The sequence below is a fragment of the Pungitius pungitius genome, chromosome 8 (genome assembly GCF_949316345.1).
Source record: "Pungitius pungitius chromosome 8, fPunPun2.1, whole genome shotgun sequence".
NCBI classification, from domain to species: domain Eukaryota; kingdom Metazoa; phylum Chordata; class Actinopteri; order Perciformes; family Gasterosteidae; genus Pungitius; species Pungitius pungitius.
The window spans coordinates 8,867,795-8,883,516 of NC_084907.1; the positions used below are offsets into that span (position 1 = coordinate 8,867,795).

The following is a 15,722-nucleotide window of genomic DNA, read 5'->3' on the forward strand; positions in this document are numbered from 1 at the left end:
GAAAACCCACCAGGGCAGGATGTTAAGTCAACCTAGGGAGACGAGAAGCAGGACAATTCAAAATATAACAAAAAACAAACCCACACCGTGACAGGTTGTTAGTTTCAGCTTGTCCTCCCCTCTCTCAGAAACCACTTAGAACATCTATAATAATGATGCATTAAAGTGTCAGATGGAAAGGCTGCCTTATTCATCACTCCAGCCGGTTGATGGTGAGAGACTGTATTCTGTTCTTACCTTCCACACATATTAATGCTTTTTTGAGTACATTAGAATACATCACATCTGTGTTTGATGGTGGTCTCATGCACACATTCCCTCACACACACATACTGCGTCATCTTATCCCATTTTGCTGCCAGTTCCATGACCTCTTTTCGAATGGACTTTTTGAAAAAACATGGTGGCGGAGGACCTACAAAATCTGCTACTGTGGCCAGTTACTGTTAGCACTTAGCAGTTACCAACTGTTGCTGGAGTAAAGGCAGCTTGGTTAACAAGATGAAATCCATTATTCAGGTTAGCTGTGATATTCTTGTAAACTTTTAAATATTAACGCAAATTATTCCAAGACAGAACAGTTACTGTTAATCAGTAATGGCACATTATAATCACACATAATTTCCACAATACAGGATGAGGTATTGGGCATACATCAATAATGATAAATCTAAACGTGACAAAACATCCACTGTGTTCTCACTGTTGTTCCTCTCCTTTAGATGCATTCAGTGACCGGAGTGCGTAGTCACACACAGGAAGGTTATTTGTAATGAGCTGGCTGGATCCCTTCCTTTTAACTGTTTTGTTTCATTCAGGCTTTTGAGGTGCATTTGAATGTCTGACCCCCCAAGGGATGTTTTTGAAGAAATGTCCCACTGGGTGGACAAAGCACAGAGGAGGTATTTGGAAACAAGACCTTGACCCAGTCATCTGCCATCCATCGGCCATGATTACAGGTTACAGCTCAGTCCAGGCCATGACTGACTGGGTAATGATGCCTTTTGACCTGAAGATGTTAAAGGAGGAAAGTGGACTGAGCTTCCCTCTCCAGTGTTTTTCTGAGCGGAAAATGAATCAAGTTGTTTGGTATTGAGATGGCTTGCCCCCAGGCAGTGTCTCTCCCTCTCAGGAAGGAAGAAATGCTGTTACAGGCCCCCCTGAGGCTGATCGCTGAGATAGAGGAAGTCCTCCTTCATCTCTGACTCCTTGCTCCTCCCAGTGCGTCATTTAACTACCTATTTCCCGTCTTTTCCCGCTAACAATTGCTACAAATGATAGCTTTTCTAGACTCCTGTTGTTGGTCATTTTCAATATCCTTCATAGATATCCTGGTACATCATAGGAATATTTTTGATGTGAGAGAATTAGGGAAAATGTCAGACTAATTATTATGATGGCAGTATGGATTATTTATATGCTAGGATACTCTAAAGACATGCCAAAGACAAACAGGAGCATAAAGCAGGAGCATTTTTAGAACTTTACAACTGTAAACTTTTTGGTTGTGTTTCATTTGTAAGAATTTGACCAAATGGGACTTGATAGGAAGGCAAAGAGGTCAGCATTGTGGTGTGTGTTTGGGGGGGAGAAATCCATCAAGGAAGGAATGTGCATCCTTCCCCCAGGTTTTAACGCTACATTGCTGCAGGATGTAATGTGTACAGTAATTGAATGACTTAAATGACTATAACTAATTAATTAATTCATACTCCACTTATTAATCAAATATGATGTATGATAATGTAATAACTAATCATTTCTACCTCTAGGCATGCTCTTCTGCTTGAATTCCTTGACCAGAGTGTTAAAGCGACACTTTGAGTGTCTGGACGACTATACTATATAAATAGCAGCATTCACTATTAAGATGTATAAAAACGTGGCCGCAACTTTAATATTGTAACAGAGAATAAGGGCCTACATGGATTTAAAGTGTTTGATCATCAGGCGATGGTTCACCTTTACACTGTGATCCAGAGCCTTAGCTTCTTTTCTTTTTGTTTTCACTGGTGGACCAGTTTACTATTCTGAAATCACATACATATACTGTGTACCTCTCTCAGAATTTTTTCAAAAGTTGAATGATAAGAGCAGACAGAAGCGATTTTTCATTTAAATTTTCCATTTGACAATCCTCGTAGCTTTGTGTCTTGGGCACGCTTTGCTCGGAGCTACACCCATTATCACAAATCATGGTCGTTATTATAATTATAATTTGGACCCAATCGCTAATTTGAACAGTTGGGATTCAGTTAGGGTCAGTTGTTTAATTATTCTACACGGGACCTTGAACATCACATCTAAGGAACAAAGAAAAGGAAAATGAAATGGCGTGCCATGAATAAGAACTATTTTATAATCCAGTTCATCAAATTTCAGTGCTTGGTCACCAGCTTTTCGGTGAGATCCACAAGGGTTTCTGTGTGATATGGTGTAGCTGGCTCTCCTATTCAACCCAAAGACTAGCTGTTGTTCCCCAATGAAAATGTTTTTCCATCCAGTTGGTTCTGAGCAGGCACAGGAAAGGCCAGAAAGAAGCTCTTTGTTTGCTATCGCATTAAGACTTCATCTGAACTGAAGGGTTCAAACCATTAAAATTAAATGGTCTCTCAGCAAATAATTACCTCCACAGAGACCCTATCTTTGTGACTATTTGTTCAAACGTGCTAAGACGTTTATTTATTCATATTTGGTTCGAATGAGCCTCTGTATTTCTAATTTAACCATGCATGATTTACTATTTTAACTAGCCATTATTTACTAATTTAACCAGACATAATTTACTAATTTAACTAGTCATCTACAGACGCCCTGTAGCCATCGTCAACCAGCTTTAGACCAATCAGCAGCAGTATGATGATATTGTTGTTGGCAGCCTGGATCCTCCGCCTCAGGTCTTGGCGGACTCTCCTGTAGTTGTGTTTGCATGCTACATGCCTCCCTATCTTATAAATATGGAGAAAGTGGTGCAGCGGGCCAAGTGCTAAATGAGCAGTGACACATACACAATAGGTTGTGTTGGCAGGGTGGAAGCTCAGGGCAGGACACAAGGTGATGACTGCTTCATGGGTAATATGTCTAAGCCACTGTCTCTTTACAGAGAGAAAGCAGAAGGGGGAAAGCTTGATGTAGAAAGAAAATAGATAAGTTAGTGCATGACAAAAATGATGATGATGCTTGTGTCTTTCTGCATCCACCATTGTCAAGTGTCTCACTTATGTGAGGTTCAAAACTGCAGCTCCCCACTTGAAAGGGCAGCTTGCTAAGGAGTGTACACTGGATTCCACTCAAATGACCAATAATCTGACCTTTTTTGCTTTTTATTCTTAAAATTGTCCAGGTCAAACCAGGTGAAAAATCTTGAAATACAAACACAAATAGAAGTATCCCAAACCAACATAAATACATTTAACACTATTTAAATGATGATTTTAACCTTACAAAGATTTGCAGCTTTTAACTCTGTGAATACACACAAATCAATTCATCCAATCACTTTTAGCTTGAATACTCTTAAACCACACATTTCATTAAATATATAGCATTTTCTCTTGCATTTGATGCCGATAATTGATAATCATAATTTCTATCACTCAAAAGCTCACCGGCTCCTTCTCCAGTCTTTGCAAGCTTTCTTTCTGCAGTCTCTTCTCTCCAAGCTCTTCTATGTCGCTTTTCACCCTGCTTGCTCTTCACCGTCCTGTGTGTGAGTGCCTCCAACTCACTCTGATTTCCAGATAATCTCCACCTGCTACATTCCATTTCCCGCCTCCAGCCTGGAAGACACACCTAAGCCCGCCTCTCAGCCAGAGAGGGGCTAGGCCTGCAGCTCAGCTCAACAACCAAGGATCAACAGTTTGTCTTAGATTGCTTGACGTTCTAAATGGCTTGTAGTCTTGATTTCCAAATAATTGTTTTACTTAAATGAGTATATTCAAAGTATTAGGCCAGAGGTGTCAAACTCATTTCAGGTTTGGGCCGTATACTGCCCAGTTCAACCGAACGCGGGCCACTGACGATCTGTTCGGGGCTGACGGGGGGCCAAATCTCAAGGAGTTTGACACATGTGCAGATGCAGATTCTCGATTGAAGTCAAGGGAGCCATGAGCTGGTCTAGCAAACCCATTCAAGTGTGTTTAATGCTTCACGGCAGTATAGAAGTGGCTGCAGTTCAACAGGACAGTTCCTATAAGGACGGATGATGGATTAGGATCAAGGAGGATTCCTCTGTCAGGACGTACTGAGTTATAGATTTCATGTGCACACAATGAACAACGTAAGTATGTACAATAAGTTAAATTAATAATCATTCAAATATTAATCCTTCAATTATTTTTTAATGTTTAAATATTTACTTATGTGGTAAACAACATAATGATTTAAAATGACTACTAACATTAATGTATTCTGGGAAATTGATCCCACAGTAGAACTTGTGGGTGTTGGAATGACTTGTAACAGAAAATAACATCTAGTTGTATTGTGGGATAGTATTGAGCCTTTTGGGAGCTGGAGCTTGAACTTGAACGTGGAAGTGTTGGAGTATATAATTGGAATGTTTCAGTACTGTAACAGTAAAATGATACATGAGAAAGAAAAATCAGATTTTTCAGGTGATCTCTTCATGTCTTCAAGGTTGTAGTTGTTGCAGTGTCATCTCCGTGGGATGAGGTGTTTTGATGGAATGACAAAAACTAATTGGTTTCTTATCAGCCATGGTTTTTCTTTTAATTTCTAATCAGCAAAAACTGTTTTAGGGTACTTGGTGCACACTATACACAGTATAACTCCATGTCGCTTTAACCAACGCAGATGGCCGAATGTAAAATGCTGACCTTTGTCCACTTCATGTCATCACTGGCCCATTTCACGCAGCCATCATGAGGGCAAACACAGCAGTGTTTGAACTGATTCTAATTTTTCTCAGTGCTACATAACAAGCGTGATCGCCTGTTGACTTTAATTAATTCTCCACGTTTGGGAGAATGTGTTGTTCCAGTCGAGCTGCCTCTGCAATAAATTCCCCAAACACACTTTGTATCGGGCTGCCTGACAACTGTTTACTCTGAAAGTAGATGAAAAAGATGCACAGGACTCTTTATGTGGGGATTAGTAAGCTGGAGGAAATTCTGGATACGGGAAATTGGCTGTGTTGATCTTGTCGAGAAAAAGAGCACAGAATTGCTGTTGGCATGCAAGGAGGCCGTGCTTCTAGAAACTGCAAATTATGTTAACACATGTGCATATGAACACAGTTTCAAGCAAATGCAGACACACGTGTGTTTTTCATTTCAACATCTCCTGTGGGCATCAATGGAAACGAATGGCTATAAAATCACCATGACAATGAGTGGTGCCTGACTGATCAGTTTTCTGAGAATTGATGTGAGCACGTTTGTTCTCATTGTTTTTCACTGAGTGATAACACATCAGCTGTCACGATTTCATTTCACAGTATTATCGACTTCAGTCCTGGACCTGTTCAACGCAAGCAGTACAATGCCTCTGTGTATGTAATCTCAATACATTTGATGATATTAATGAGTTGTTTCAGTTTATGGAAATAGGGAAAGAGTTTTCACTGTGAAAAATTCCATCCCAAGGTTTAGTGTTGGCTCCTGGTGAGAGGGGGCTACACGGGAAATTACTTCCCGGATTACTGGACACAGTTTTAAACATGTGATTGGTGTGTTTCTTGATATAGGTTATGGGCGAAACACCTTAACCCCACATTACTCTACACATGTTTGGCTACATATACATATTTCAACAGCATTCATTTGTGAGGAAGATATAAATAGTGAGAACAATTTGTTGTAGTGTCTCTATAGAGTGTAATGGTGCGTTCCTCGACCTAACCGACGTGTCTCTGTATTTCACAGATGCAAATCTACATGTACAATTCAGATGACTTCGACAGCCTCAGTGCAGCTCTGAGGGAGAGGAGGATCATCGCAGCCATGGCCGTGTTTTTTCAGGTAGGAGCCTATTCTCCGTTGTTTGAGAGATCAACCCTGAAACAAAACTTTCCTCATTATCTGTTGTCATTGTGCTGGTTTATCTGTGACTAAACAAAAGACAGGGAGTGAGCATTTACAGTTCTAACTTTTTTGCTTATTTTAAAATCTCACCATGTGGACACAAGATTAGGATCCCAACCCAATTTAGCTAAAAGTTTTATCAGATGCACGTGAGCTAACTGTGTAAAGTCTGTGGAGGTTCAGCTCACAACAAGGGATGACATAATAATCTATTCTACATTAACAATGAGCTGTTGCTAAGATATTAGGTTGCAATTAGTTCAAACATCCTCCCGGTTTCACGGAGCACAAATCGATGAATCCTAATTCCTCAATCCATTTGTCTAAGGGGTGCTATTTAAGTGTACTGTGCATCTTTAAGAACTACCCAAAGGTGAGTTGCTAACATAAACCATTCTTATCAGCTAAATAAAGAAAATGAATACATGAGTACTCAATGAATTATTATGATTTTGTGCTGTAGTTTAAGTTCTTGTTATTCGTAGTTGGGTAAAGTTGAAGTTGTCTGTTGTTGTATATTCTCAAATGCAAGAAGTGCAGGTCTCGTCTTCTCTCTTCCCGTTTTGTCGTGGCGTGTGATGGCTGTAAGGCCTGTAGATCCACATCAGACTCCTGGCAGCAGAAGTGGTCTCAGGTCTGATAAGTGGAGCTGTGGGGGGACTTGGATCATTGTCAGCTCTAACACTCTCAATCGGCAGGAATAAAAAGTTAATTTGAGACCATGGATTACCTAAGTGGGCTCTTACTTGGACCATTAACCTCTGTTAATATTTTCCCCTCTCACTTCACTCTCTCTTGCTGTCTTTGTTTCTTCACTCTCTTCTGCTACCTGGCTATCGGCTGAAGAGACTGATATTTATTTTTGTATGTTATAATGATATGTATTCTGGATGTTTTAGGGGGTGGGTGTTTTTACGTTTTTAGGTTTCAAACAAGCAAAGTTCCTGACACATAGACTTTGGGAACTATTTAAATTATCATTTTTTGAGGTTTTAAGTTCAGAACCTTATGTCAACCAGATTTGAAATCACGTCTAGTGCTCACTGGGTTACTTTCAACTGTGATGGTTTAACTTGTATGATGATGGAAGCACAGTGAATGTTGATGAAGTAGCTTGTTTGTTAAGTATTCTGACACACAGTGTACTTGAGAAACTATTAATATTGCACAGAATACAACTTGAAATTATGGCGGCGGAAATCACTTGGGTGTGCTTTGCAATATGTATTTGTATGAATGGAGTGGCATCGTTGCACGGACTACCACGGGGGCTTTGCCTGTGCACATTTGATTTAAATATTGAATATGGGTTCTCTTTGTTTTGTGCATCTAAAAGGTTTTTCACCCGGGACTACACAGCCGAAAGCTGAGCACTTAAATAGCGCTGAGCGCTAAATGTGAAGGCAATACACGTGAAACCTACAGAAGTAAAAGGTTTGTCTTTAGTGGAATCCAGTTCATTCCTGCAGGGATATTCATCATTTCCCCTTTCAAGTGGGGAAACTAGTCGTATTTAAAGAATCTTATTTCATCACAGAAATTGACAATATGGGAAATTAACAATATGGCTACATTTAGACTTGATTCAGGGTGTCACCATCCCGTCGCTGCATTTGCTGGCTCCTGTGACGCGTCACCAATGCCCCAGTTCATCTAATCTCTTTGCCTAGTTTTTAAAACAAAATCAGCTTTTGCGATGTGAGTAAAAGATCTACTTCACAGTTATATAGTTGTTTGTATGCGTGTGTCTTCTGGGCCTGCTTATGTTAACGCTGATGAGTCCTTTTGAGGGAGAAGCTCTCCTTCTGGGCTGAACAGCTTGAATGTGTCCTCTGCCAGGTTCTACTGTACTACAGTAGCCTCCCACACATCACTCTATGGAGATACAGGTTAGAGGTTCAATTTATTTTCTTCATTTTTCGTTAAAATGGTTGAATGAAAGTAAACAATTGAAGTAGATGGACTTTGTTTTTCAGAAAACTCCCAAATGGCACTGCATTTCTTGACATTAGCCATCCCCACATTTTTCAAATAGGCAATAGTCATGCCGGTGCACCTTCTGTGAATTTTATGAGCCATGTAGAACAGCACAGATTGCAGTCAAGTGTGCCTGGCTCGGGGAATCCTATCAAGAACCCTTTTGGAATATTGTGACCAGGCTTGTCGGACACAACTGAAGCACGGGAAGCAGACAGGGTGGCATGAGCAGGAATATGTTATCTCAGATCTGATACCTCTCTGCCTCATCAATATACTGTATATATATATATATATATATATATATATATATACACTCACCGGCCACTTTATTAGGTACCCCATGCTAGTAACGGGTTGGACCCCCTTTTGCCTTCAGAACTGCCTCAATTCTTCGTGGCATAGATTCAACAAGGTGCTGGAAGCATTCCTCAGGGAGTTTGGTCCATATTGACATGATGGCATCACACAGTTGCCGCAGATTTGTCGGCTGCACATCCATGATGCGAATCTCCCGTTCCACCACATCCCAAAGATGCTCTATTGGATTGAGATCTGGTGATTGTGGAGGCCATTTGAGTACAGCGAACTCATTGTCATGTTCAAGAAACCAGTCTGAGATGATTCCAGCTTTATGACATGCCGCATTATCCTGCTGAAAGTAGCCATCAGAAGTTGGGTACATTGTGGTCATAAAGGGATGGACATGGTCAGCAACAATACTCAGGTAGGCTGTGGCGTTGCAACGATGCTCAATTGGTACCAAGGGGCCCAAAGAGTGCCAAGAAAATATTCCCCACACCATGACACCACCACCACCAGCCTGAACCGTTGATACAAGGCAGGATGGATCCATGCTTTCATGTTGTAGACGCCAAATTCTGACCCTACCATCCGAATGTCGCAGCAGAAATCGAGACTCATCAGACCAGGCAACGTTTTTCCAATCTTCTATTGTCCAATTTCGATGAGCTTGTGCAAATTGTAGCCTCAGTTTCCTGTTCTTAGCTGAAAGGAGTGGCACCCGGTGTGGTCTTCTGCTGCTGTAGCCCATCTGCCTCAAAGTTCGACGTACTGTGCGTTCAGAGATGCTCTTATGCCCACCTTGGTTGTAACGGGTGGTTATTTGAGTCACTGTTGCCCTTCTATCAGCTCGAACCAGTCTGGCCATTCTCCTCTGACCTCTGGCATCAACAAGGCATTTCCGCCCACAGAACTGCCGCTCACTGGATGTTTTTTCTTTTTCGGACCATTCTCTGTAAACCCTAGAGATGGTTGTGCGTGAAAATCCCAGTAGATTAGCAGTTTCTGGAATACTCAGACCAGCCCTTCTGGCACCAACAATCATGCCACGTTCAAAGTCACTCAAATCACCTTTCTTCCCCATACTGATGCCCGGTTTGAACTGCAGGAGATTGTCTTGACAATGTCTACATGCCTAAATGCACTGAGTTGCCGCCATGTGATTGGCTGCTTAGAAATTAAGTGTTAACGAGCAGTTGGACTGGTGTACCTAATAAAGTGGCCGGTGAGTGTATATTATATATAAATACTTAAACGTGTTGTGAAGTCACCAAACAAATGTGTTTGGTTGGTGTGCTCTGTTTTTATAAGTGACGTGTCCAAGAGAAGAACAAGTATCCAACCAACCAAACAAATGTGTGAAATTTGGTGACTTCACAACACGTTTAAGTATTTTTATATATATATATATATATATATTAGGGCCGGGACTTTAGCGCGTTAATTAAGATTAATCAATTACAATGTGAATTAAGATTAACACAAAATAACACATTTAACATTTTTTACACTTATTTTTTGCACCGCGGGACGTTTCTCACTGGATGAGTTTCAGCGGACCGATTATACTGGAGCACCGACTAGCATTCATGACTTCAGACAACAACAAACCACAGCGAACATGAACGAAGACGCTTTAAGGACCAGGGTAACTAACCACGTCTGAAAAAATAACCAATGTTCTGAATGTACTTGAAAGTATTGGTCTACTTAAAAAAACATAGTTTACAGAAGGTCTACTTACCTATAGGCTACCTGAATTTCTGAAAGTACTATATTTCTAAATATGCTATTGCTACACTTGTCTGCTGGAATTGGTTGAACAAAAATAAAAATCCATAAAAATCCATGTGAAAGAAATGACTTCTCACCTGTTCTCAGGTCAAATATTTATGCAATTAATTAATTACAAAGCCTCTAATTAATTAGATTAATATTTCTAATCGAGTCCCCGGCCCTAATATATATATATATATATATATATATATATGGTTATTTGTGTATGGAAATAGTATTTATAAAGTCAAAAAGGCAATATATAGATGTAGAAAAACATTAGCCGTTAAACACGACCATTGAGCGAGATTCTGGCACAATCGAAGTTCACACAGCCTTATCTTTGCAATTATTTGAAATATTTAATATAGTTTGATTTTACATTTTTCAACTGGGAAAGTAATTGATGACAATATTGCACAGAATGGCAACATGATTATCGCTCTAATACACAAAGAAACTAGACCGTTGAGCTCTACCAAGGAAAATCTCTCTAAAGATATAATGCGTTCTTCCTCGGCTGATCACTCCTCCACCAAGTTTCAACAATATAGCACAAACTGTCAGTCAAACATGAACTGGTGATAGAAAGATTCGTTTCTGATTTTGATTTGTGAAAAAGTGCAAGCTTCTATAGCTACCATGTATTTCTGTATTGCAGGTTACCCAAATAAATGGATAAAACCAGAGGCAGTTACAGACAGTCAATAGTTATTTGGTCTCTTTGCTTGTACTTGGCTGGGGTAACAAAGATAGATTAATCAATATACTGTACATCATGACAAAAGGACCAGGAAACAAAACACATAACATAGGCCCAGAGGACCAACCCAAGTAATTAGTCGTACTGCTAAATTTTCAACGGACAAATCAGCTATGCGTGATTACTAATATACTCATGCACACGCTAGTGAACCACTGCAAACTTTAAAACGCCTAAGTTAAATCACACGTTGACATCAAGCAAGATCACACAACAAATTGTATCGAAACTCAACCATTAAGAGTGTTTACACTGCAAGCTTTTAAGGGCAGAATAATGCCAGCTATACCCTCACAGTAGAGCTATACCTGGGTTAGGCCCAATAAGGAGCCCACAAAGGAGAACAGACATCAACAAACAGCACAAGACACGTGGCTTTAGCTGCCTTAGTATACAAACCAAAGAAAGAAAAAAAAAAGAAATAAACTGAGGAAAACAGTGGTCCGGCTACGAATGATGATCGTTTGTAGATCTACAACAGAAATTGTTCACATTAGCAGATATTGCACATTTTCCCGATACATCATTCCTCTACTACTCACAAAAAGACAACATTGAGAATGATAACTAGAATAAAAATTAACTAATTAAAATAGAGCAGTATGATTACACGTATAGTAATATGGCTAACTAATAATATGGCCCACGTCACAGTCGCTTTGCCTAGGCGAATGTGCTTGAAATCATGCCGTATTGCGCACCTGGTCATCCTTTGTTAATTGCAATAGAAAATACTTTACATGTAAGTCTACGTGTCTCGCACCGCCACAGTCCGACGAGCCAAGGGCTACGAGGAGTTAAACACACACTAGTGAGCTGTATGCCGGCTAATAACAAAACACAGAGCGTAACATGCACGACATACCGTAGTCACAGGGCTAATCAGAAATAGTGAAAACCAAACAAACATAACCACTTACCTCCTAATGCCCAATGTAAATGTTTGGCATCCTCAAATAGCGTGCGCCCCCCGGCCTGTGTCCTACTCCAACCAGGGACGGCAACGTGAAACTCAAACAAGTCCTGGGATTTCCTAGTTTATCAAACCTGATGTTATGGACTCATTAGTCCTCATCTGATGCACCTGTAGGTGTCAGCCAATACACGCCTACGTGGGCTGACCCCATCACACACTATGCCGCAGTCGGTATATGTGTTCCGATACACCTTGGCAGTTAGATGACCTCTTTCCCCACATCACCACTCTGAAGACGGTCCTTCGTTGTCCACAGGTTTATTGACATAGAGATAGAGTAAAACTAAAACACACAAAGGACATAATAAACACAAACGAAATGTATTGTCTTGTCATCAGCACAAAATATCCAAACTAAACATCACACAAATATAATCTGAGCAATAAAACAATTCAATACATACCAACGATGCTATCAAAAGGAATAGAATGCAGGCAGACTCAACTGGATGGAGAAAAAACAACTACTTCAAAAGGCAGTTCTGAGCCGACTCACTTCCTGGTTCCTGTCACCTGACAATTTCCGGTTTTCAAAATAAAACGTATAACAGATTTAACTTTTGTAACAAAACACTCTCCGTCTGGCGTGAATACACGCCACCCAAAAAATCCTAGACAGTTCACTTCACTGGGCCTCTGGGGGGAGAAGAAGCACTATCTCTGAAACAGGCCTAAGAAAGAGTTTGGTCACTTCTGTTCGTGTGACCTTGATCTCGACCTTTCGTACCTTCCCGTCTTCGCTAGGGAAAGTCTGTGTTACCAGTTCAAGAGGCCATTCATTCCTTGGTACTTGACTATCCTTGAGGATAACAACACTTCCTGGGTTGATGTTTGGATGAGTGGAATGCCACTTCTTGCGTGCCTGTAGTGTTGGGAGGAATTGCTTTCGCCATCTGTCCCAGAAGGTGTTAGACATGTGCTGTACCTGCCGCCACTGGCGCTTGTAGAGGTCTGAAACTCCAAACTCTCCGGTAGGAGCAATCAAGACATTCACTTTTTGAGTGAGAAGGGCAGCTGGAGTGAACATAATCGAATCCTCAGAGTCGGTTGTCACAGGAACAAGAGGTCTGCCATTTATAATGGCTGTAACTTCTGCCATGAAAGTCACCAGCACCTCATGGGTAAGTTTGTCCTTCAGCTGAAGGAACATGGAGTCCAGGATTCTTCTTGCAAGACCAATCATTCTTTCCCACGAACCCCCAAAATGTGAGGCGTGTCGAGGGTTAAAGGTCCAAGAGCAACCTTGACCTGACAAGTAAGTCTTCACAGTTGTGTTGTCAATGTTTGAGGGTATTTTCAACTCCCGGCAGGCACCTACGAAGTTGGTGCCACGGTCTGAGCGGATGTTTTTGACAGGACCGCGCACAGCAAGAAAGCGCCTTAGCGCGTTAGTGAAACTGGAAGTGTCAAGGGATTCTATGACTTCAATATGAACCGCTTGTACACTCATGCACGTGAAGATTACGGCCCATCGTTTACTGTGTGAGTGGCCTCCTCTTGTTCTACGTGAAGAGACACTCCAAGGGCCGAACACATCAAGCCCAACATTCGTAAAGGGAGGTTCTGTTGAGAGACGGTCCGCTTGAAGACTGGCCATCTTTTGAATAGTAAGTGGGGCTCTAAGCCTTCTGCAGGTTATACACTGGTGAATGATGTTGCTCACTTTTCTTTTACCACCAACTATCCAAAAGCCAGCTGTACGGACGGCTCCCTCTGTAAACAGACGGCCTTGGTGATAAATTTGTTCATGGTGATGCTTGATGAGCAAGGTTGCAACCTGATGTTTGCCAGGAATGATCACTGGAGTCTTTTTGCTCTGATCAAGGTTTGCATTGTGGAGGCGGCCTCCGACTCTCAGAAGGCCGAGTGCATCAATGAAAGGATCCAGATTTTTGAGAGGACTACCTTTAGGGATCTGCTCATGTTTTTGGATACATTTGATCTCTTGACTGTAGACTTCCTCCTGTACTGCTTGAATGATGATGCGACGCTTGATCAGACTCCTCAACAGTGTATCCTGTTTTGCAGTGATGCCAGCCCTTACAAGGGCTGTTCTTCAAAGTCCGGTTGAAAAGACGGGCTATGTGTATGAGGCGAATAATAGCCCGAGTTAGCGACTTCCAGGATGGGAACTTTGAGAATCGTTGAGAACCGAACTGCTTGGATGTTGTTGTAGTGCTCAAAGTGGATACCAGAGGGCGAATGTCTGCGTCTGAATCCGGGTCTACAAGCTCATGGGTGCTCTCTGAGGTACTTGTCTCAGGTGTGTACAGAGATTTGGGTCCGCTGAGCCAGTTTTGGTCGTTCAAACGTTTTGCAACGACAGAACGTGTAGCGTGATCTGCGGGGTTCTGTTCTGTTGACACATAGCGCCATTGATCTGGATGAGAAGATCTTCGGATACGTAATACCCGGTTACTTACACACACAAAAAAGCGCCTCGTTTCATTAGAAATGTAGCCAAGGACTACCTTGCTGTCTGAGTGGAAGGTTGTAGCATCGAGCTGAAGGTCTAACTCTGCCGAGATTAGGTCTGCTAACTCCACTCCAAGCACTGCTGCGCAAAGTTCCAGTCTGGGAATTGTTTGCTCAGGACGTGGGGCCAGCTTGGCTTTGCCCATTACAAATCCAACATGGTTATTTCCAGCAGAGTCAGTGACCTTTAGATATGCCACAGCGGCGATAGCTTTCGTGGATGCGTCAGAAAATACGCACAATTCCCTTTTGACGGCTGTTGCAGGTGAAGTTGTAGTGTAGGCTCTGGGAATAGAAAGCTGACAGTTCTTTCAAAGATGTTCTCCAAGATGTCCATAATTCCTCCATTTCTTGAGGCAAAAGAGAGTCCCAGTCACTTTTCTCAGTTGTGAGCTCTCTCAGAATAGTCTTTCCTTGTATAGCGACTGGCGCTACAAACCCTAAAGGATCGTAGAGGCTGTTGATTGTGGACAAGACACCCCGACGAGTGTAGGGTTTCATCTCATCAGAGACGCTGAATTGGAAGCAGTCGGTCTGGAGGTCCCTATTGATCCCAAGACTGCGCTGAGGTCCAGGTCTTTAAGGTCTTTTGCACGATCTTCAACCGGAAAGGCCTCCATGACCTTTTTGTTGTTCGCTGCGATCTTGTGAAGCCATAGGTTTGATTTGGAGAGAATATCCTGTGTTTTTTTCAGCAAGTTGACTGCAGCTTCAACAGTGGGTAGGGACTTCAATCCATCGTCTACATAGAAGTCACGCATTACGAAGCGTTGGACGTCAGGGTCAATGTGGTGCTCACTCACCTGAAAAGACTGGTGCAGTCCATGAATCGCCACTGCGGGTGAAGGGCTATTTCCAAAGACGTGGACTGTCATTCGGTACTCCACAATGTCTTTGGAGGGGTCGTTATCTTGGAACCATAGAAAACGTAAGAAGTTCCTATCGTCTTCCCTTACTGAAAAACAATAGAACATCTGTTCTATGTCCGTTGTAAAGGCGATTGCTTCCTTTCTAAAGCGCATCAGCACACCGAGCAGCGTGTTGTTCAGGTCAGGGCCAGTCAACAGCACGTCATTGAGCGACACACCATTGTACTGGCCGCTGGAATCGAAGACCACTCGGATTTGATTTGGTTTTCTTGGATGGTACACACCAAAAATTGGCAGGTACCACTGTTCTCCACCCTCACTGGGAGAAGGGGCCAACTCTGCGTGACCGTTCTTGAACATCTTGTCCATGAAATTGAGAAAGTGGTCTCTCATTCAGGTTTCTTTTCAAAGTTGCGCTTGAGCGACTTGAGACGGTTCAATGCCTGTGGCCTGTTATTGGGGAGCCGTTGACGTGGGCATTTAAAGGGTAATGGAGCTACCCAATGGTTGTTTGCATCTTTTGTTAGTCTTTCTTTCAT

The 15,722-nt window shown here is 41.9% G+C and overlaps 2 protein-coding genes across 5 annotated transcripts in view; one reads left to right on the forward strand and one right to left on the reverse strand.

Moving 5' to 3' along the window:
- Positions 1 to 15,722, forward strand: part of LOC119229756 (receptor-type tyrosine-protein phosphatase gamma-like) — a 389,594-nt gene that overhangs the window by 276,146 nt on the left and 97,726 nt on the right. For all 4 annotated transcript variants that reach the window (XM_062564177.1, XM_062564176.1, XM_062564178.1 and 1 more), the window contains one exon: positions 5,886 to 5,981. In XM_062564177.1, coding sequence (XP_062420161.1) covers positions 5,886 to 5,981 — 96 coding nt within the window. The remainder of the gene's footprint in view (positions 1 to 5,885; positions 5,982 to 15,722) is intronic.
- LOC119230008 (uncharacterized) lies at positions 10,348 to 13,908 on the reverse strand. The gene is made up of 2 exons (XM_037490921.2): positions 12,244 to 13,908; positions 10,348 to 12,122 (listed from the first exon to the last, which is right to left on the reverse strand). The coding sequence occupies exon 1, from the start codon at positions 13,434 to 13,436 to the stop codon at positions 12,465 to 12,467; it is 972 nt and encodes a 323-aa protein (XP_037346818.2). The 5' UTR covers positions 13,437 to 13,908; the 3' UTR covers positions 10,348 to 12,122; positions 12,244 to 12,464.

Excerpts from the sequence above, each read along its gene's own strand:
- LOC119230008 (XM_037490921.2), bottom strand. The coding sequence starts at position 13,436 with ATGGCCAGTCTTCAAGCGGACCGTCTCTCAACAGAACCTCCCTTTACG.